Source organism: Macaca thibetana, chromosome 14 (genome assembly GCF_024542745.1).
Source record: "Macaca thibetana thibetana isolate TM-01 chromosome 14, ASM2454274v1, whole genome shotgun sequence".
NCBI classification, from domain to species: domain Eukaryota; kingdom Metazoa; phylum Chordata; class Mammalia; order Primates; family Cercopithecidae; genus Macaca; species Macaca thibetana.
In genome coordinates, this window is record NC_065591.1 from 106,336,941 (window position 1) to 106,360,592 (window position 23,652).

General features: G+C 37.1%; 1 protein-coding gene and 1 non-coding gene across 2 annotated transcripts; one reads left to right on the forward strand and one right to left on the reverse strand.

The window, feature by feature from the left end:
• Nucleotides 1-227: 227 nt before the first annotated feature.
• On the reverse strand, nucleotides 228-19,364 carry NXPE1 (neurexophilin and PC-esterase domain family member 1). Its single transcript, XM_050759272.1, has 5 exons — nucleotides 19,332-19,364; nucleotides 8,676-9,409; nucleotides 6,336-6,397; nucleotides 1,381-1,593; nucleotides 228-1,001 (listed from the first exon to the last, which is right to left on the reverse strand). Exons 1-5 carry the CDS (start codon nucleotides 19,362-19,364, stop codon nucleotides 466-468), a joined length of 1,578 nt encoding a protein of 525 aa, XP_050615229.1. The 3' UTR covers nucleotides 228-465.
• LOC126936733 (small nucleolar RNA U13) lies at nucleotides 5,628-5,731 on the forward strand. The gene has a single exon (XR_007719550.1). It is a non-coding gene; the product is annotated as a small nucleolar RNA U13 (small nucleolar RNA).
• Nucleotides 19,365-23,652: the final 4,288 nt, after the last annotated feature.

A 23,652-nucleotide genomic window follows, 5' to 3' on the forward strand; every position in this document is an offset into this window, starting at 1 on the left:
ATATTTTCTGTTCCAGTCCTGGAATCAGCCTTTCCTTCAAGGATGCCTGTTTTCTGTTCTTAGAGACCACAGTCAGGGTGCTCGGAGTGATTATTGCTAATGGGTTATCATTGCTTCTAGGCCTTTTCAATAGACAGAGCTAGGAAATATCTATATTGGAAATAGAAAGCATCATGAATTTGTACAGATATTTTCAAATCAGCTTAATAACATGACTTTTAAAAAACTTCTTTAATATTTTAAAGAAGCATCAGAACCAGGCATGGTATAGTCATTCTACATGTCTGATTCTCTTGGTTTTGCATCCCATATCAGTTGTCATTGTCCTTACATAGCCTTCCTCCCAAAAAAGATTCTTCTAAATTTATTTTCCTTAGTTCCTAAAATGAATAAAACTGACTTTACAATACATGTGGGATTACGTGCTGAGATTGATTCCTAGTGATTTTGTATAGTATTTATCCCTTAGCAAATGTAGTTTAAGAACATGTTAATCTGATTTCCAATCACATGATCAGGTGGGTGGATAGTATTAGTGTCATATGCAATGGTCATGTCCCAGGCATCAATGATGCCCACGTTGAGGTCTTTGAAAATATCCTTCATGATAAGATATTGAATATAACCATGGAAGTCTCCAAGCCTCTCTGTGTCTATGTGCATCTCCCTGATGTTTTCTGTCTTAATAATCACTTTAGTGGTTGGGCTTCTTAGGAACAGTCTTTCAATAGCCTTTCGGACACCAATGGCCCTGCGAATAAAAACGTCAATGGGAAATGGTCTGAAGTGCTGGCCAAAGGTGATGACGATGGCTGTGTTTTTGTCACCTGATAGCCGGTCAATTTCCCGAGGGATATAATCATGATCTATCAGAGAGTAGAGCTGCAAAGTGACGAAGGGATAGTTATGTTTTTTCCATTGAATCTGAGTGTGTCTTTCTGCATCCAGAAGCAAATGTTTCTTAAAAATTCCAGTTTCATGAAGATCAAAAAACTTTAGTGCTGATAAAAAAATAAATAGATGTTTTAATTAGAAGATAATGGTTAATATTCATGAAAAAGAATGTCCTATCAATCATTTAAAATACCCACCCCACCTAGATAATTGCTCACTGGAGTCTTTCTACTCTCTAGGGTACGGTACCCGCAGTTCATACATGAAAAATGTCAATAAAAAATGTAAAGTTCTCATTGGAATTTTAAAAGAGGACCAACATTTCTTATGAAAGAGGAAATAAAATACATTTTAAATTTAAAGGCTCAAATCCAGAAAGCTAAATGAAGTAAAAAACAAAATAGCTCAAATCAGAGAATAGAGACCTCATTAAAAGTACTTTAAAACCAGCCTGAATTTCTGAGAGAATATAAAGTAACTACCTACTTTTTACAACTTTGGGTAAGTAGTAGATCCACTGACGTAGCGTAGAATCTCCCAGGAGGTAAATGAGTTTGCCTTTCAAACAGCCGTTTATCTTAATTGTGTCTAACTGAACCTGGTTGCAAAATGTTGTTATCCATTTTCCTTGTAAAGTATAACCACCAGGGACAGGAGGCTTCATTCCAACTTGGCATTTCTCTTCTATTTTTTCACTCTCTGGTAACAAAGACACTTGTAAATGATTTTATTGGCGTAAGTTAGACATCTAGCCTTCTTTCCTGGTCCTTTGTTTTCTTGCTCTCTTTTCCTCTTCCTGTAATGCCTATTTCCTTTTTCTGTCCCTTTCTAGTCCTATTCTTTGATCATTAGCTTTGCTTCAGGCATTCCTACTTATTCTTTTGAGAGATTTTGAGTCATCTTGCCTCCCGTCTAATTCCTTTTCTCTTAAATTTGGTCATTAGCTAAATCTTGACGTTCTATCCTTTCTTTGACGTTCTGTCCTTTCTTCCTGATTCTGTGGTGACTTCTTTGTCTCTTACCCGAATGATGTTAGTGGTCTGCCAGTTGGTGCCGTTGTATAAAATCCTTTACCTTTGTTTCATTAATGAAGGAATGAATAATCTTAATTTTTCCGTGTTCAAAAAATGGCTTAAAATAGGTACATTAAAAATAAAAACCTCAAATAGTATATTAGTCACCTAGCTTGACAATTTTTTTTTTTTAAACTAGACTTTGCTAAAAGCAACATGCGACATCCATTACAAACCAATATTCTGAGATATTCCAGGAAGTTTCACTAGAGTTTCAGGCTCTGTTTGCACATGGTCTGCCTTCCATTACGAGTAGGTAGCAGTGCAGCAAATGTCTTGTTATAGCATAACAAAGGTCATCCAATTTCTCCTGTCATGTTTCCTTGCCACTATCTATGCTGCCATCCCATCACTGAGCCAATGCCTTGTATTTTAGGACTTGTTACATCAGGACTTCTGTACTGATACTATATTCTGTATGAGATAGGAAACCAGTTTGAATGCTGTAAGAAAGACCAAGATAATAATGACTTAAAAATAAAAGTTTATTTCTGTCTCACATAACAGGCCTGGAGTGAGAAGGACAGGGCTAATATGGCATTGCATGGTGTTAGGGACTCTTGTTTCTTCTATGTTGTGGCTATACCATTCTTACCATGTGGCTTCAATCTCATGGTCTAACCTGGTCTTGCCATTCTCACATTATATCTAAAGTTCAGCTAGTAGTTAGGGAAGAAATGGATAGGGAGGGCAAGTTTTTTTGCTTTTAAAGCATGACTTAGAAGTTTCCCACTCACACTCCTGGAAAAAACTTAGTCATGGCCACAACTAGATATAAGGAAGGATGGCCATGGGTCTAGCCACAAACTGGTTTCTATTACTAAAGAAGGAGGAGGCAGTGAATACTGGGGAACCATCGGCAGTCTCTGCTTTACCCTCTTGCTTAGTTCCTCAGAGGCCTTGCAGTCTCTGGCTGCCTATGTCCACAGAATTGTGCATCATTACATGGTTGTGTTGTATTTGTAACCTATGGACAAAGTGGTAAAACGGTGCTGGTTGCAGAATTGGAAAGTGCACCTGGAATAGCTCTTAAGTCCTGGTGATTTGGCTTACTAAAGGGAGTTTGTATAATCCTATAATTATGTTGGAATTACAGTGTGATATTGATGGGTTTCTATGAGGCTTGGTAGCATTGCACCCTAGATGATTGAATACCATGACCCTGGAAACTTGAGATTCATAGTTAGTAAGTATTCTTTATCCTAATAATGTACTGGCACACTTTGCTGAGAACATAGCCTTTAAGTGTATTGTTGTAAATCCTATGTTGTGTAATCTTTATGTCAGGTATTCATTTTGCCATGTCTCAAACTTGTAACAAATCCACTCATGATTACTGTTACATGTTTATTTTACTTAATAATTTTAGAATAGGCTTGAGCATTTTGAACAGTATGTGGGTAATAATATCAGGATTCTGTATATCAGCAAAAGCAACTCCACTTTAGATGCTAATCTGCTATGTTGGCTCCTGATTAACCCCAGTTTATCTATTGTTTCTTGTACAACAGCAGGTACTTATGGTAAATCTTGCCCTTAGGTCAAACAGCCTTGGTGGTATTGTACTTCAGTTGTCCTGTACATCCCATCTGAACCATCCTTCCCTTATGCTCTGTAAGCCCTGGGTCTGGGGGTAATGGTATGGAGATCCACCATCTTGTCTCACCAATGGAGACATAAACATGGCTTCTGCTTGTAAGTCCCTACTAAATGTTTCTTTCTGAGAAACTGGATGTGTCAGACTCTTCTTTGGCCTCTCAGCTTCCTCAAAGTTTGGGAGTAGGTTTGCACAGACCTGCCCACTGAGAAATAGATTCCATTATATTTTTGATTAGATAGGGAAACTAATAGTCCCCCAAAGATATCCACATCCTAATTCTTAAAACCTGTGAATATGTTGAAGCAGAAGATATAAAAAGAAAACCAAGTTTTCCTGTACTAGGCTGACCCACTACAAGACCCAGGGAAGGGCAGGGCTCTATCGAGGCTTTGGCAGCATTATCTGCAGAGCCAGGTCCCAGAAGGGATGGGCTCCAGAGTCTCTCCCTCCCATCCCGAAGCAAGGTTGGGAAAAACAAGTTTTTCTCATTCAGCTTCCCCCTTCCCCCCTTACTATTCTCACAATTACCTTTGCGAGTTTTGTAAGTTCCTGTTTTTCCCTTCTGTGCAGCACAGTGAAGGTCACAACATATGGCTGAGTTGCAACATCTGGCTTGAGTTGTAAAACCTGTCACTGTTTGATAAACTGCCTTTATTCTGCTTCTGTAGACTTGCTGGCCACCTTGTAGGTTTTGCACCATTTAGTGAAGTGTATATTCAAGCTAGCCAATACCCTTTCAGGTACATGTATAAGAGTCAAGCCCTGTCTTTGTTCAGGGCTCAGCCTTTGGATGTTAATCTGCTGGACAGGTAGCCACCTAAATAAAATCCTCCTGTTCCATCCATTGGTCTCTCCTGTCCCTTAATTCCTACAACAATGTTGCCTTTTCCAGATATGACTAGGGTATGGCCTTTCAGATGGAGAGACTATCCTGGATTACATGGGTAGGCCCAATCTAATGTCACTGGCCCTCAGAAGTGGAAGAGGGAGGCAGAAGAGTGGGTCAAAGGTGTGACAGGAAAACTTGACCCTCTGCTGTGGCTTTGAAGATAGAGGAAGAGGGGTACAAGGAATGTGGGCAGCCTTAAAAACCTGGAATAAGCAAAGGAACAGATTCTCCCCTAGAGCCTCCAGTAAGGAACATGCTCCTGCTCTACCTTGGGCTTAGCTCAATGAGCCCAACACTGGTCTTCTGGACTACAGACTATAAGATGATATATTTTTGTTTTTAAAAGCCACTTTATTATAGCAGCAATAAGAAAATGATATATAGACAACTGACATTCTTTTAAATATAAAGTCATCCCATCCAGAGACGGTGTTTTTTGCTTCTATTTATACGAATTTTGTTTTATATTCCTTAGTGACATTTTAAATTGTCTTTCTACAGATCATGCATTTTGTTAAATTGTGAATTTGCATTTTAAAGCACAAAGTGGATTATACCACTTTCTTCCTCAGTTGGTTTCTGTGGCTTTCAAGTTTACTGAATAGTCACTGAAATCCTCAGCATGGCACTTGAGAACCTTCATGATTAGGTCCTTCTTCTCTTTCTAGGCTTATCCTCTGCTACATTCCACAATATGCTCACCCCACTGGCCTATTGAACAAGTCCATGATGACTTAGTTCATGACTGGAATTATCAGATAAAAAGAGTTAGATAAAAAATACAGGACACCATATTAAATTTGTATGACTTCTAACAAGGAATAATTTTTTAGTGTAAGTATGGCCCATGCAATATTTTCCCCTTTTCTCAATGTATATATGACAGGCAATTAGAAATTACCCATATTCATATGATTCCCTGTATTATTATTTGCTTAAATCCAGCAACACTACCCATGATCTTTATGAGGTTTCTCTTCATTCTCTGACTACACATATCCTTCAGGACTCAGTCAAATACCAATTTTAACATAAGCTCCTTTGCCTCTTTACTGTCTTCATAGAGTTCGTAGGTTGAATGTCTTTCACATTGCAAGCTAACTGAGCATTTATTTTTCTCCATTTGTCCATAATGCCTGATATCTATTCAGTGCTCAGTAAATGTTTGCTGATCCTTTAGTAGTTCAGAAGCAAGATGATTGAGTTTTCATGCTCATGTGTGAGATGTGTCTCCCTCAAATCTTGTTATGATATCAGCACATTATCCATATGATGTGAGGAAAAATAAATAAACATTTGCAGAATAAATGAATAAATGATGGCAATAAATTATTATAAGTTGAAGTAAGTATCATGATGGATGTTATCAGTAAACTAAGATAGACTTTATAAAAAGTTATCTTAAAGCTAAGGTAGTATAAATATTCTTTCATAAGTAACATGGCTTTGTGTTTGTCTTTAAAACATTTAATAAGATGAAAACTCCATATAAAATTGGTAATTGCATCAACTAAATGTTAGGGGGTTATGCCAACGGAGAGTTAGGAAACCAGAACTGAAAGCGTTCCTACTCTGAAGCTGTAGGTATCCATCCTTCAAAGACATTTGCACAGTGCCTTAGACTCTAGGAGATGAACTCTCAGGTTTAAATACGAATGTAGGATACTAATGCTTTCTCCTTTTGGATATGTCAAGATGTCATCTCCTATAAAAATTTTGAAAATCATTTCCTTGAGTTAATTTCTCCCTTTAAAGTCCAGCATAATTGACATCGTAGACATCTGCTAGGAATTGTGCTCCAGGAGAACTACAATTACTTAGGTTAATGCTGATAAAATTTCCTCTGAGCATCACCCAACTCAGGACAGAGCCAACTTACTGTTACAATTAGCGACATCAATGTGTTTCTGATCCTTCATCATTTCAACTCCCACTTTGGACCTTCAAAAAAAAAAAAAAAAAGAACAATAAATTAGCCTGCTCTATGCCCACGTAACATCAAAGTGAATCATCTCCTTGTGAGTGAAGGAAAAATTTTAATTTTCTATAACTGGAGGCTATTATTATTGTTGTAAATTTTAGATATATTGGGTATTGTAAATGAGTGAATATTTTGAAAGACTTTCTACCCTGCTGAGAGCACCTGAAGTCCAGGGCAGCTCTACCGATCTGCTACATGTAATCACTGTGTCTTGGAATTTTAGATTCAAAATATTTATCTAATTTACAAGTTCTCTTCTCTCTTTCTGCTTCCACATCTCCTGTTCAAGTTTGCAGAATAGTTTCCTTGGATTACTGTGAGCCTCTAATTGGCCATGCAGGTCTCAGTTTTATCCCACCTAAATTTTTCAATCCGACTGCCAGAGCACCCTTTCTCATTGCAAATCCAACTGCACTACTGCTTACATCCCTTTACTGTCTCCCCATCATGTACCCAAGGAATCCAGCCTTTTTGGGTGGCAGGTAGACCTTCTACCGGAGGGCCTCTTCTTCATTTTTAATTCACATTTCCTGCTATGATTACCTTTGACTTTTCCGACAAACTTGCTTTCTGAAGATCATAAGCTTTATGAAGGAAGGTAATGCATGTGTCTGGTCCACTGCTGTATCCTTAATATCTATGAAAGTGACTGGCAGAAAGTATTGTTGAATCTGATGTGTTGATAAATGTACCTTACATTTCTTTCCTCCAACTGATGAAAGATGACTCTCTTCTTGCTTGAAAGCTCTTACTCACACTTTGTTTCAAACCTCTGTATATGGCCATGTAAGTGGAGGAAGGAAGAAAAGGATTAAGGGGAGAATGGGGACCTAAGTGCCAAGTATAACAGATATAAGTGGTACCTGATTCCCTACTATGGATGTCTCTCCACATGCCATCCTGAGAAGGAAAGGATCAGCATGTTTTCATCCTTTCTAGGATTTAGGCATAAGGATGGTTGACGGGTAGGAAGAGATTTGATGAGCTGTACCATCAGAGATAAAAAGGAAGGAACAGAAACTTAACTGTGCTTTTACTTTTCAGAAGGGAGCCAGGGACTAGATCAGGAGCCAAAACTTAGATAATGAGATAAGATTCTGGAATGCATGTTATTTTGTCATGTTGTGTGCCTACTCTTAGCATATTTTTTTGAAAGCTTATGGAAAAAAGACTAAACTTGACTTTGAAAACTGCTAGAAGGGGATAGCTGTGAACCTAGCATTCTACTCTGTCACCAAGCTTAGGAGAAATAAATCTTCATAGGGAAAAAAAAAAGGGTACTGGCAGAATTGAAAGAGAAAAAGAAATGGACTGAGCCTGTGAGACTTACGGAAAGTTAGCAAATGAGCAGAAGTCTCTGGAACCGATAGATGTCTTAGGGCTTGCCTCACAGTTCTGGGATTTGTAATAACAGATAGTTAGCCTTTGCAAATCCTCAAAGTGGCCCATGTAGCAACCCTGATGGTTCATTCTAATCAACAAAGTGGTTTTCAGGTTAGTGGATAACAGGGAAACCAGGAAGTGAGCATCTGTTTGTGAGTCGGGGGAGAAGAGCTTGGCATTGTTGCAGCCATGATTGATAGAAGAAACATGCTTCCACCCCGGTTTGTGGTGGTCTGTTGAACTAGGGGTTTGCAGGAATCACTAGGTCACAACATAAGGAGTAAGAAGGACTTCTCCACCCTGAGAGGTATATACGGAGGAATATCTGATCATGGGATCAACTGGAGAAAACCAGTAGGAACTGGCTTTTCAGAAAGATCACTCAGTGTAGAGAATGGATGAGAGAGGGTATGACTGCTGGGAGAGAGACCAGTTGGGAAGATGGTACGGGTAATCTAGATGAGATAATTATGGTCTGAACTTGCATAGCAGCACTGTGCATAGGGGAAAATGGATCAATGCAAAGATATTTAAGAGCAAAAACAACAAAAGATGATATGGGAGGTGAAGGAACATGGATGTTATCATACACTTATCAAGGAATCTTTTTTTCAGTGGAACATCTATGAACACACAGAAGAACAGTTATAGCAAAACACATGACTGAATGGACAATATAGTGAAAATGCAAACTTTGGCGTAGAGTGGTGAGGAGAGGCCCCATGAAGACACCACATGTCTTACCTTGAGTAGAGGAGGGCTCTGAGTCATGCTTAATGTTGCAATGGGCAATGTAGCTCTGACTGGGGCACTTTTCAGGGAACACTTCTCAGTATAGATGAAAAGTAGACTCACCTGTGGAAAAGGCTCTTTTCCTTGTCTGTAAGATAAGATATCTCTCTATTCTGGGTGGTCATGTGGGTCAGAGCCTCACAGGGCATGTGTTGAGGCTTCACACAATAGAAGGCTTCTTGGTCTCTGTTATCCAGATATTCACAGAGTTCAGCACTTGAGTTTAGGGTCAGGCCACATTCAGTGAAGACATGAGAGGTGCCATTAACAAATTTACCTTTGAAAATAATTTTATTATAGCCTTGGTTCCTTGCCCTCCAGAGAGCCGATGCCCCTTCACTGGGATGGATGAGCAGCAGAGACAGGGAGACCTGGCCCTCCCAGAACAGAGTGAAGCTGACGAGGTAGGTGCCATTGTTGAAGTCAGTCACCTTTCCCGAAGCACCTGCCATCAGGACTGGGGAGGACATCCTGGCCCTCAGGAAATCCCCACCATATTGCTTCCTGTGTCCCAGGTGGTCCCTCACTTCCAGAAGGATGTCCAGCTGATCCCCCCTGCAGTACGTATCTTGAGGGTTGAGGATGGTGGCTATGCTGTGTGTGGCACTGGTGGTAGTGTTCACATGGGTGAAAGGTCTGGGTGGGATCTGCTGATCTAGTTTCTCTATGATTTCCTTTATTCTGAGTTCAGTCTCTGTTAGTGACTTTACTGGTATCGGTGATGTTTTAGGGAATACGGACTTTGTGGAGTTGTTCCAGTAATGGATGGAGATGGATAAGTTTAGAGTAGACCAAAGCTGAAATGACAAGGATTGTGATATACTATGGAATTAATCTGTCTAGTCATTTTCACTTATTATGAGTTTGAATATTTGTTTACAGTGAATATTTGTATAATTGAATTCAATTTGTTACCAAATTGAATATTTGGTAACAAAGTGGCAGAGTAAACCAAAAGAGAAGAGAAACAAGGAAATGAGATATTATGATGATGATGATGATATAGTATTATTATATATTATTATCAATATTATTTAAACTGTGACAATTTTGTATAACATATAAGCATTTACACTTTTACCTCAATATTTTAGAGAATGTCTGAACAGTTGTAGATATATTCGATCCAAAATATATAGCTCAGAGAATAATTATGAGCAATAAACTGGTGATGATAAGTTTACTCTTTGTTTTCATATATGCCTTACATCCAGTAACATCTATATCTTTTAGTCATGCCTAGTAGTCCTTTTCTCTCCAAATGTATTATAGTTCAAGCCACCATCATTTATCTCCTGGATTATAGTGGCCACCCGAAGGATGATGACTGTCTTCAGACTTCAAGGAAGACAGTCCTGCTTTCCCTCCATTTAATTTCCTCTTCTGTAGCTAAACCAGTCGTTTTAAAGTAAAACTCTATTTGTATCATCTCCCTGCTTAAACCCTTTCAATGGCTTCTTGTAATTCTTGGGTAAAAGTCCATTTGTAATATGGCTTTGTCTGTGGCCTATTTTTAACTCTAGTTCTTGCTATTCTCTTCCTTGCTTTTGATGTCTTGATAAGACTTCTTTTATTTTTAGGAGCTGAGCTTCCTTTTTTTCAGCTCTTGCTCTTTACTAATACTTTCTCCTCTTCCTGGATTGCTGAGTAACCCCCGAATTCCCCCAAACCACCTAAACATCTCTTAACTTCTACCTTAGAAATCACTACAACCTCAGAGGTCACTTATGCTTTTGGCACTATACAGTGTTTTATAGGCACTCAAATTCAGTGATTTTCAAATCTTGCTGGTAGTCAGAAACACCTGCCAAGTTTTTTAAAAAAATACAAACTCTTAGGCTTCAGTCTAGATCAACTGAGTCATAATCACTACATTATGTTGTCCAGGAGTATATGTTTTCCAAAAGCCTCAAAAGCAATCTTAGGATCAGATAGATTTGAGAAGAATGATTGTAGACCAGTAGTTGTCAACCCCTCTCACACTTTAGAACACATATAAAGCTTTGAAAAAAATTCAGGCCTGGCTGCACCGCACCCCTGCATCAGGCAGTAAAACCCTTGTGATTGGTAACAAAGTGGCAGAATAAGCCAAAGGAGAGGAGAAACAAGACAATGAGATATCATTTAAAAAAGATGAACAGAACCCAAGTTGAAGTTTTGAAAAAAACCTTGGCAAAGCCAAAAGACAAATCATTGGCAATGCCAGCCAAGAAATAGAGATGCAAATAAATGAAATCCCCCAAAAGAACCTTTTTGTAGATCTCTGGAAAATATAAAAATCTTACATTATAAAATAGATAAAAATACAATTTAAAAATGGAATAGAAAATAATCATGTAATATATAAATAACAGTACGAATAAGAATATAATCATCATGATGATAAACTTTTTTCTATTTTTCCCACCTCCGCAAGTCACAGGCTGAGATGCTTTTATTGGCGAGTATAGATATCCCTAACTTATATAACAAGGAAAAACAATCCAATCAATTTTATGAGCTTGGAATATATTTTATACTAAAACTAGGTAAGTATGATACAAGAAAAACACAGGCCCATTTTATTCATGGACATGATTTTTAAATTCTCTGTCTCTTTCTCTCTGTGTGTATGTGCATATATGTATATACATACGAAAGTATATAGGTAGATTAGATAAATGTATACAGATGTGGGTGCATTTGTCATGGTTGATTATGGGTGAATTCAGGGTTGTAAAAATGGTTCTAGAGTGAAAAATCTTGTTGTATCATTTATATATTAATAGACTAAAGACAAAATCTTATGATTTTTCACTGTTCTCAGGCTTATCTGATTGGGATTGCAGTTGCAATAAAAGCATTTGATGTATTTCAACATTTACTTAGCATTAAAATTCAGTAATAGGAAACCTTAAACATTTTAAAAATCAAGGAGACAAGGACGTTAGCCACCATTGACTCAATTAATGTTCAACATAATGTTAGAAGTCCTGAACAACAAAATAAAGCAAACAAACAAAAATCCAAGGTATGAGACTGATGGGGGAGAAGCGACTTTTTTCCCTTCTTTTCTTTGTTTTTTGTAGGTGTTGTGACTGTCTACAAAGAAACCAGAGTTAGCAAATTATTAGCATGAAGATAGTCAGCAAGGAGTGGAATGCAAAACAAACTCACAAACTCAAAAGCATTTCAGTTATAGAAAATACAATTGAAGAAGCTCTGTCCTTAATGGAGGTATTTTGAAAACTCTTTTAAGGATATTTTTAAAATGCCTGAATGAATGAAAAGATGTAGCACTTTGAAATGTAGTAAGGCTTAATTTGTTAAAGTTGTTAATTCTCTCTCAAAAAATTTAAAAATTTTCTTTATTTCTAATCAAATTCTTAAGGTGGAAGATGGAATCTGATTAATTCTAAAATTTTAGGGAATATAATTGTCTATAAATCGTAACTATTTAAAAAATATTAGCCCTAGTGTAAATTATCAAAAGAAAATAGAATTATAAAGTGCAATATCAATCAAATAAACCAATCAAAAGGAGTGGACACCTTCGAAGCAGACTTGAAGTTTATTATAGATTAATGGTAACATCAGAAATCAGAAAATTATATTTAATAAATTGTATCAAGAAACTGGTTTCACTATATTGAAAAAAAACCCAAAGATTCTTATCACATGACATACTAAAGATCCAAATGAATTAAAGGCCTAAATAGGAATATTGTAACTAAAAGTTCAATATAAAGAAATTTATAATTTCCTTATGACCTCACATCAGCAAGTATTTCTTAAATAAGACCTCCAAAGTGATTCTCTTGCCTTAGCCTCCTGAATAGCTGGGATTACAGACGCCAGCCACCATGCCCAACTAATTTTTTGTATTTTTAGTAGAGGCAGGGTTTCACCATGTTGGCCAGGCTGGCCTCAAACTCCTGACCTCAAGTGATCTGCCTGCCTCGGCCTCCCAAAGTGCTGGGATTACAGGTGTGAGCCACCATACCCGGCCGGCTAATCCAATTTATTTAGGAGACTGAATAAATTAAACTTTGTATATTCATAGAATGAAATACATGCAGTTCTCAGACATCATGAAGTACATTTACATATAGCAACATGATTAGATTTCAAAATGCTATTTTGAATGAAAAAATTAAAGTATTTATGTAAGTTAAAATAAATATAAACACTAACTCGTAACTATATATCATCCTAGTCCACATATATACATAAATACACGTATTGAATAAGAACTGAAACACTCTGAGAAATAACTAGTATGGAATGGTAGGTACGTATTGGGAAAAGAGGAAGGAGAGTATGGGTGGGAAATAATTTTCGTTTAAGTGTAACAAAAGAGTTCTGTTTCATATATGACCAAGTAACTTCTGGCTCTCTTTCAGACAGCAATGTTCAACTCTGAACGAAATGCCAAAAACAAGTACCTGAAAGCTAAAGACAGTGAACAAAAGCAGGCAAGTTTTGGTGGGAAGATGAAACTTGGAAGAAGGTGCCATTAACAGGAGGTAAGTTTCCTGTTTTTGATGTGTTAACCTGAGGGCAGTCCACTAAGAGAGTAGCTAAAACACAATAGAAATAGAAAGCCATCTTTTTTTTTTTTTTTTTGGCTTCAACAACCTGAGAGCAGAGTCTGCAGTAACACAGTCACTGGAAGGAGGGGGAAATCCTAGACACAGAGAGACAGAGAAGGTCATGCCCCAATTTCTGAGTATGAACTTTGCTTAGATCTCTAGCTGACCCCTGAAGCACACCTATGGGGTAGACACAAAGCAGTCTGCAGCTAGTCAGAACTCAACTGAGATGTGAGTTACTTATAACCACAGGTTGGGTCAGTTTGCAGTTTGAGTTGAACCAAGTTAATCGATTGCCTGCCACAACAAAAACATCGACATTATTCTGAGGAGTAAAACAGAATCCGTGATCTCCACAATGTAACAGTCACAATGTCCAGGACACAATTCAAAATTACTCAGCATAGGAGGAACCAGAAAAATGCAGTCCTTTGCAAAAGATAAGACAATTAATGGAAACCAACCCTGAGAAAACATAGATGTTGGCCTGATCAGATAAGGACTTTGAAACAGCTATTATAACTATGCTCAGTGAGGTAAAAGAAAATATGTTGTAACGAATGGAAGATAAGAAATCTCAGCAAGGATGGAGAAATATTTAGAAATGTTGATGAAAAGAGTCAAACTCTGTAAAATATTTGAATAGCTTTATTCTGAGCCAAATCTGAGTGACCATGTGACACAGCCCTCAGGAGGTCCTGAGAACATGTGCCCAAGGCGGTTGGGGTTCAGCTTGGTTATATATATTTAGGGGAGGCATGAGACATCAATCAAATACATTTGAAAAATACATTGGTTTGTTCCAGTAAGGCAGGACAATTTGAAGTCGGGGGGATGATGCTTCCAGGCTCTAAGTAAATTTAATCATTTTCGGATTGACAATTGGTTGAGTTTGTCTAAAGACCTGGAATTAATAGAAGAATTTGAGCAAGATAACCATGCTCATGGATAGGAAGAATCAATATCGTGAAAACGGCCATACTGCCCAAGGTAATTTATAGATTCAATGCCATCCCCATCAAGCTACCAATGAGTTTCTTCACAGAATTGGAAAAAACTGCTTTAAAGTTCATATGGAACCAAAAAAGAGCCCGCATCTCCAAGACAATCCTAAGTCAAAAGAACAAAGCTGGAGGCATCACGCTACCTGACTTCAAACTATACTACAAGGCTACAGTAACCAAAACAGCATGGTACTGGTACCAAAACAGAGATATAGACCAATGGAACAGAACAGAGTCCTCAGAAATAATACCACACATCTACAGCCATGTGATCTTTGACAAACCTGAGAGAAACAAGAAATGGGGAAAGGATTCCCTATTTAATAAATGGTGCTGGGAAAATTGGCTAGCCATAAGTAGAAAGCTGAAACTGGATCCTTTCCTTACTCCTTATACGAAAATTAATTCAAGATGGATTAGAGACTTAAATGTTAGACCTAATACCATAAAAATCCTAGAGGAAAACCTAGGTAGTACCATTCAGGACATAGGCATGGGCAAAGACTTCATGTCTAAAACACTAAAAGCAACGGCAGCAAAAGCCAAAATTGACAAATGGGATCTCATTAAATTAAAGAGCTTCTGCACAGCAAAAGAAACTACCATCAGAGTGAACAGGCAACCTACAGAATGGGAGAAAATTTTTGCAATCTACTCATCTGACAAAGGGCTAATATCCAGAACCTACAAAGAACTCAAACAAATTTACAAGAAAAAAACAAACAACCCCATCAAAAAGTGGGCAAAGGATATGAACAGACATTTCTCAAAAGAAGACATTCATACAGCCAACGGACACATGAAAAAATGCTCATCATCACTGGCCATCAGAGAAATGCAAATCAAAACCACAATGAGATACCATCTCACACCAGTTAGAATGGCAATCATTAAAAAGTCAGGAAACAACAGGTGCTGGAGAGGATGTGGAGAAATAGGAACACTTTTACACTGTTGGTGGGATTGTAAACTAGTTCAACCATTATGGAAAACAGTATGGCGATTCCTCAAGGATCTAGAACTAGATGTACCATATGACCCAGCCATCCCATTACTGGGTATATACCCAAAGGATTATAAATTATGCTGCTATAAAGACACATGCACACGTATGTTTATTGCAGCACTATTCACAATAGCAAAGACTTGGAATCAACCCAAATGTCCATCAGTGACAGATTGGATTAAGAAAATGTGGCACATATACACCATGGAATACTATGCAGCCATCAAAAAGGATGAGTTTGCGTCCTTTGTAGGGACATGGATGCAGCTGGAAACCATCATTCTTAGCAAACTATCACAAGAACAGAAAACCAAACACCGCATGTTCTCACTCATAGGTGGGAACTGAACAATAAGATCACTTGGACTCAGGAAGGGGAACATCACACACAGGGGCCTATCATGGGGAGAGGGGAGGGGGGAGGGATTGCATTGGGAGTTATACCTGATGTAAATGATGAGTTGATGGGTGCAGCACACCAACATGGCACAAGTATACATATGTAACAAACCTGCATGTTATGCACATGTACCCTACAACTTAAAGTATAATAATAATAAATAAATTAAAAAAAAAAAAAGAAAAAATATAGATTAAAGCTTGTTTCTCAAACACTGAAAAAAAAAAAAAAAAAAAAAAAGAATTTGAGCAAGATAAAAAAATCAGAGCTTAGTCCTCAGAAAGAACCAAACAAATTTTACAAAAGAACAAACAATATCTGAGATAAAAATATATCTCTTAATTCACTACGCTAAACTGTCCCCCTGCTTTTCAGTGTTTATCTGTTAGATCAAGTTTATGTTTATCAATTGTGTTTAGACCTTGTCTCCATTTACTAAGTTAAGGTCTTTTTGATTTATAAGTTTCTGAAAGAGGCCTAATAAAAATTCCCACTATAGCTGTGGCTATATCAATTTTAGCTTGTGATTCTGACTGTTCCCATTTATGTATGTTGAGATTTTTTGCTAGGGCCATTCACATTTATTATTATTATATCTTCTTTGTAAATTGTTCCTTATGTAGCATCTCACTTTATCCTTATTTATGTCTTTTCTTAAATTCTATTTTCTTTACTTTGTAACATCAATATTTTGTCAAAATTTAGTAGAGTAAAATGTTTAAGAAAATCAAGGAAAGAAAATATGAGCCAGAAATTTTATAAGAAGACAAACTGACCTTTCATTATAAGAACCACAGGCAAATTCTAATGAAAACATTAGAATTCAGGGACTATTTTGCCCAGATCCTTCCTAAGGAATCTACTAAACAGCATGAACATTAAACAACCAACGTAATTGAAAAGTTTGATATAAGGATTTATGGTAAGAATGCATCATATATTTACTTACAGAAATAAGTCTAAATTATGCTTACAAGGAATAGAGAATAGTATGCAATGGTTGTGTGCTCTGACAATGTAGATATAGTACAACTATAAAAAATTGGTGGGGGAGTGGGGAGAGCTATGAAAAGTAGAATTAGCTTGTTGTTTGCCTTATAGTTATTAACCGAAGTAAAAGGACATTACTTCAAATCAGATATTGAGGAAAAGGGAGAGTTGGGGCAAAAGAGGTTTATAGTTACTTTCAATATTGCTCATTAGAGGGAAGCAATAGTCATTTACCAAGAAAAAAAGTAAAGAAGGGTTATATAAATGGATTAAAATAGACATAATCATTAGAACAAAAATATAAATTTCACTAAATAACAGTAAAAAATCAAGCAAATAAACTAGACCCTATAAAGACATGAATATATATGATTATAACGTAAAACAATATGTCATACTGACACCAAACATGTTTACCACATCAATAAATATAAATTAGCTTATCTCACCAATTAAAGTATATTTTCAGGTCAGGTACAGTGGCTTATGCCTATAATCCCAGTACTTTGGGAGGTTGAGGCAGGAGGATCACTTAAGGCCAGGAGTTTGAGACTAGCCTGGGCAATATGGCAAGACTCTGTCTCTACAAAATACATAAATAATTCGCTTTGGGAGGCTGAGGCGGGCAGATCACTTGAGGTCAGGAGTTTGAGGACATCCTGGCCAACATGATGAAACTCTGTCTCTACTAAAAATACAAAAATTAGTTGGGCATGGTGGCGGGCAGCTGTAATCCCAGCTACTCGGGAGGCTGAGGCAGGAGAATTGCTTGAACCTGGGAGGCGGAGGTTGCAGTGAGCCAAGATTGCACCATTGCATTCCATGCACTCTAGCCTGGGCGACAGAGCAAGACTCTTAATTATATATAATTATATACATTATATATTAGCCAGATGTGGTGGTGTGTGCCTGTAGCCCCAGCCATTCAAGAGGCTGAGGCAGGGAGATGACTTGAGCCCAGGAAGCCATGTTTATGCCACTACACTCCAGCCTGGGGTACAGAGAGAGACCCTGTTTAAAAAAAAAAAAAGTCTTTTTAGATTGGTTAACAAAGCCAAATCCAACACTGTGGCTTACATAAGAGACAGACTTACAACACAGATTCAGAAAGATTTTTCATAAAAGAAGAATGGTACTTAATAATGAGAGATTAAACACCTCCCCAAGATTGGGACCAGTCAAGAATGTCCTCTTTCACCACTCCTATTCAACAATGTAGTGGAAGTCATAGTCAGTGCAATAAAACAAGAAGGAAAAATAAGAGAAATATATATTGGAAAGGAAAAAGTAAAGCTGTTTTTATTAACAAATTACATGACTGTCTATATAGAATCTACCCAAAGAATCTACGGAAAGTTCTTGGAACTACTAAGTAAATATAGCAAGGTTTCAGGAAACAAGGTCAATATATAACATTTAATTGTTTTCCTGTATACTAGCAATTAACAATTGGAATTTGAAATTACAAAAAAGAAAGCCATTTACAATAGCACCAAAAAAGTGAAGTACGTAAGTATAAATCTAACAAAATATATGCAGGATCTATATGTAGAAAGCTATGAAACATTAATGGAAGACATTTTTAAAAATCTAAATAAATGGGGAGATATTCCATGTTTATGGATTGGACAGACTAAATATTGTTAAAATGTCAGTTCTTCCCAATTTGATTTATTGATTCAATACCATTTCAATAAAAATCCCAGCAATTTTTTTGTAGCCATCAACAAACTGACTGAATTTTATATGGAAAGGTAAAGGAAGCAAAATAACTAACCCAATTCTGAGAAAGAAGAACAAAATTGGAAGAATCTCATTGTCCCACTTCAAGGCTTACTACAAAGCTGCCGTTATCAAGACAATGCAGTATTGGTGAAAGAATGAACACATTAATCAAGTGAACATAGTAGCTAATAAATAAACATATACAAATATTATCAACTGATTTTTGACAAAGGCACAAAGGCAATTTAATGGAAAAATGAGTCTTTTCAACAAATAGTGCTGGAACAATTAGACGTTCATACTAAACAAATAAGCCTAGACACAGATCTCACAATTGACAGAAAAGTTAACTCTAAATGGATCACAGACCTAAATATAAAATCTAAAATTTCTGGAAGAAAACATGCATGAAAATCTGTGTGAACTTGAGCTGTTGATGAAGTTTTAGAAATAATATAAAAAGCACAATCCATGAAAGAAATACTGGTAAGTTAGCTTTTACTAAAAATTAAAGCTTCTGCCCTGTGAAAGACACTGTTAAGAGGATGCAGAGATAAGCCATAGAGGGTGAGAATATATTTTCAAAGCACTGATCTGGTAAAGGACTTCATCTAGAATATACAAAGAACTCTTAAAACTCAACAATAGGACAAAACAATTTTAAAATGTGCAAAAGATCTGAATGGACACCTCACCAAAGAAGATACACAAATTATAACTAAATATATAAAAAAGACACTCAATTTTATTTGTCAGGGAGACAAAACAGCAATGAAATACTATTACATATCAATTAGAATGGCTAAAACTAAAAAATAAAAAACCTGACAATACCAGTTGCTGGTGAGGATGTAGAGCAGTAGGATTCTCACTCATTGCTGGGGGAATCCAAAATGGCACAGCTACTTTGAAAGACACTTTGATAATATCTTATAAAGCTAAACATAGTCTTACCATTCAATATAGCAATTTTTCCCTGTGTACGTATCCAGTTGATTTGAATGCTTATGTCCACACAAATACCTGCACCTGAATGTTTATAGCAGCTTTGATCATAGTTGCCCAAAACTGGAAGCAACCAAGAGGTCTTCAGTAGGTGAATATAGATAAATTGTAGTACATTGATATAGTGGGATAATATTTAGCAATAAGAAAAATGAGCTATCAATTCATGCAACAATGTAGGTGAATCTTAAATGCATAATACTAAGAGAAAGAAGCCCATCTGAAAAGGCTATGCACTGTATGATTGCATTACTATGACATTCTGGAAAAAGGTGGTTCTATAGAGATCAAAAACTAATCAATGGTTGCCAGACGTTTGGGGAGGGGAGAGAGTTGAATAGGGGGACTTTTTAGGTCAGTGAAATTACTGTGTATGATACTGTTGTGTATACATGAAACTGCAGAAGTTCTTTGAATCTTATAACACAAAGAGTGGATCTTTTTTTGTTTGTTTGTTTGTTTGTTTGTTTGTTTTAAGACAGAGTCTTGCTCTGTCGCCAGGCTGGAGAGCAGTGGCGTGATCTCGGCTCACTGTAACCTCCGCCTTCTGTGTTGAAGCAATTCTCCTACCTCACTCTCCCAAGTAGCTGAGACTACAGGGGTGCACCACCACGCCAGCTAATTTTTGTATTTTTTAAATAGAGATGGAGTTTCACCATGTTGACCAGGATGGTCTTGATATCTTGACTTCGCAATCCACCCACCTTGGCCTCCCAAAGTGCTGAGATTGCAGGCGTGAGCCACTGTCCCTGGGTGAGTGAATCTTAATGTATGCAAGATAAAAAAATCAATTAGGAGATTGAGGGACTAAAGGGTAGAACACAGTGTTTTAACTGTATTACAAATTTAACTGTGTTACAAATGTATGACATAACCTTGCTGGAGAAAGCTGCTGACCTAAGCTGCTTTGGAAATTAATAGAGTCTGTAAGACGAAAGACAAAAAGAACTGCTTATAAACACTGTACTCTCAGTTAACAGTTCTGAAACCATTGTGTGTGTATGCTGGGGGGTGAACATATAAATAAATAAATAGATGACAGATGGTGGGAACCAGATTCCTCATTATCGATGTGGTAGGTAAAGACTAGTGTGTGAACTGTGTAGTGATGGATGAGAGAAATATCAGTATGAGCCCATGTTTAGCTTAATATAGATTGAAACAGATATTTTATGTATAATTATAGATATGCATGTATTACTGGCTAGTATCATACATATATTTCTTTTTTTTCTTTTTCTTTTCTTTTTTTTAGAGATGGGGTCTTGCTATGTTGACCAGACTGATCTCGAATTCCTGGTCTCAAACAGTCCTCCCATCTCAACCCCGCAAAGTGCTAGGATTATGGGCATGGGGCACCATGCCTGGCCAGTATTTCTGAGCACTGTCTTCTGAGAGGGCCTAGAAGCAAAGACACCCCAATTGTAACAAACAAAGCCAGTGTCTAGATCTTTGTTTCCAATACCATTCTCCAGTAAAAGGAATCAGGGCTCCTTGGATAAATGGCTGATTCTAGGGCTGGGGTAGGGAATATACAAGATGAGCCTAAAGCATCTTATAGTGTTGGAAAGCAAGAAATGCTCAAAAGAAGCAAACAAACAAAGGAACACAGGAACCAATGGAAAGAGCTAATGGCCAAAGTAGAACAGTTTGAGTAACAAAATAATGTACTGTTAGATTATGTCTCAAAGTATGAAATAAATATCTATGAATTCACACTGATGTAAATGAATTATTGAATAAACAAATATGTGAGGGATAATAGGCAAATCTCTTGTACAGAAGAATTCCAGATAATGTATGTAGATTCTCCCCACTCAAGGAGATGGAACAGAACTGCCCAATCCTTAAGTGTGGAATTGAACTAGTGACCTCTTTAGGAAGAGTACAGTAAAGAGCAGGGTGGGGCAGAAGGAAGAGTAATCTTACTGTGGAGAAACCTGACGAACATCAGCTCAGCCAAGTGATCAAGATTGACATCATCAGTGATGTCATATTGACGGCATGCATCCTTGATGTGATGTGATGAGTGGAAGACCACTTAGCTCTGTGCTCTTCCTTCCCTAAACCCATGAACTCTTTTTAACCATGAGAAAAACAACACACAAATGAACATGGAAGGACAGTCTACAAAATACCAGACCACTGTTCCTTAAAACTGTCAATGTCATCAAAAACAAGGAAAGCCTAAAGAGAAGTAACAATGAAATGTAATGTTGACTGGGTGCAGTGGCTCACACCTGTAATCCCAGCACTTTGGGAGGCTGAGGCAGGCGGATCACTTGAGGTTAGGAGTTTGAGACTAGCCTGGTCAACATGGTGAAACCCCATCCTACCAAAAAATATAAAAATTAGCCGGGTGTGCTGGTGCATGTCTGTAATCCCAGCTACTCAGGAGGCTGAGGCAGGAGGATCACTTGAACCTGGGAGGCAGAAGTTGCAGTGAGCTGAGATAGTGCTACTGCACTCCAGCCTGGGAGTCCTAATTCATGTTGAAAAACACAACAAAAAGAAATTTATGGATTTCCTCTACACATAAAATATATACTTTAACTCAAAAGCTTGCATTTTACCTAAGGGAAACACTAAAGGCTTTGTCACCAAAATCAGGAACAAGACAAGGATGCCAATGTAATGAGATAGTCATTACATTGAACATTGGGATGGAGGTGTTAGCTAATGCAGTTAGAGAAGAGAAAGCAATTTGAGACACTGGAATTGAAAAGGAAATAAAATAATCTTTATTTTCAGATGCAATTATTATTTATCTGAAAAACTCCAAAGTATCAATGGAGAAATGACTACAAATAATAAAATAATTTAGCAAAATAGTGGGAAATAAAATTAATATATTAAAAAATCAATAGCTTTTGTGTATATAGACAAAAAACAGAGAGAAGCTAAAATGGAAGGGACAATCCAATATATGGCAGCAAAATGATAATAAAATACTTAAGTGTACATTTAGCACAAGTATCCAAGATTTATATGAGGAAAACTCGCAAAACACTCCTGAAGAAAACAAAATTGAACAAATATAAAGGAAACCATGTCCTTGGATAGAAAAAACATCATAAGGATCTTGTTTAGTCTTCCAAAGTTAACTTATACATTTAATACAATCACAATAACAATGTCCTAAATATCTTTTGGGCCAGACAGGCCAGTTAGAAAGCTCACTTGAAAGGATAAATAGAGAGAATAGTTACAAAATGTATGGGGAATAGAAAAGCCAAAAGTGTTGGGTGTGGATAGGATTAACTCTACGAGATATTAAAACTTACTTGTAAAAATCTTTATAATTAAAGTAGGATGGTATTGATGCATGAATAAAAAGACAATGTAACAGAATTGAAAATCAGAAATAGACCTCATTATATATACATATTTAGTATGCTATGGAGGCCGCACTAAAAATCAGTGAGGATATAGGATGGAATTTTTAATAAGAGGATTAGGATAATCGGAGAGCCATATGGAAAAAGTTAAATGAGATTGATATCTTATACCATTCAACAGGATAAATTCCAAGTAGATCAGATATTTATAGACAATGTAACTTTACAAGTAAAAAAATGAGAAAACGTGGATGAATACCTGTATAATCTTTGAGCGGGAAAAACTTTCTAACTATGACTTAACACCCAGAAACATGTTATAAGGGAAACAGTAATGCCAACTGTTCTTTCCTCCATCGTTTTCGTTGATAATTTATTCCTTTGTGCTCTTATAGTCTCATATGCGTACCTTTGTAATAATATGTGCTACACTGTTGTATCTCCTTATGCGTCTGTGCCTTCATTAGACTGATAGACATTCTAGAGGAGATTCCTTCAGAGAGTCCCTCATTTGAGAGGAGAATCACCTCAGGCTGAATCCACCTACTTTGGATTGCTGATATGTCACAAGATTCCAGTCCTGACAACCAAGCAGTTCTGTGGTTCATATCCCCGGTCTGACATTTCCACTGATGCACTACCAACTTTGGTTAGAGTTGGCTCCTTTGAGAGTGGTCAGAGAGCTTCTTTGTCAGAAGGATTTTTACTGATGGCAGAGTTTTGGAAATTTATTAACCCCATCCTCTATACCATACTTATTTTTGCATCTATTTTCTACTTGGAACCCTTAATCAAGATCACATTTGTCTAAGCCATAGTAACTGCAAATCAGAATTTTTCTTAGAATCCTATGGCCAGATAATCTCATTTATTCCAAAATCAATGTCTCACTTAGATTCTACTCCTTAGCTTGAGCTCTGCATATCCCAGTGTCTTTAAGAAGTCTCCACTTGGAAATCCTCACTGGTGGAGGTGAGCTGAACCCAGCCTTTGCTAGCTTA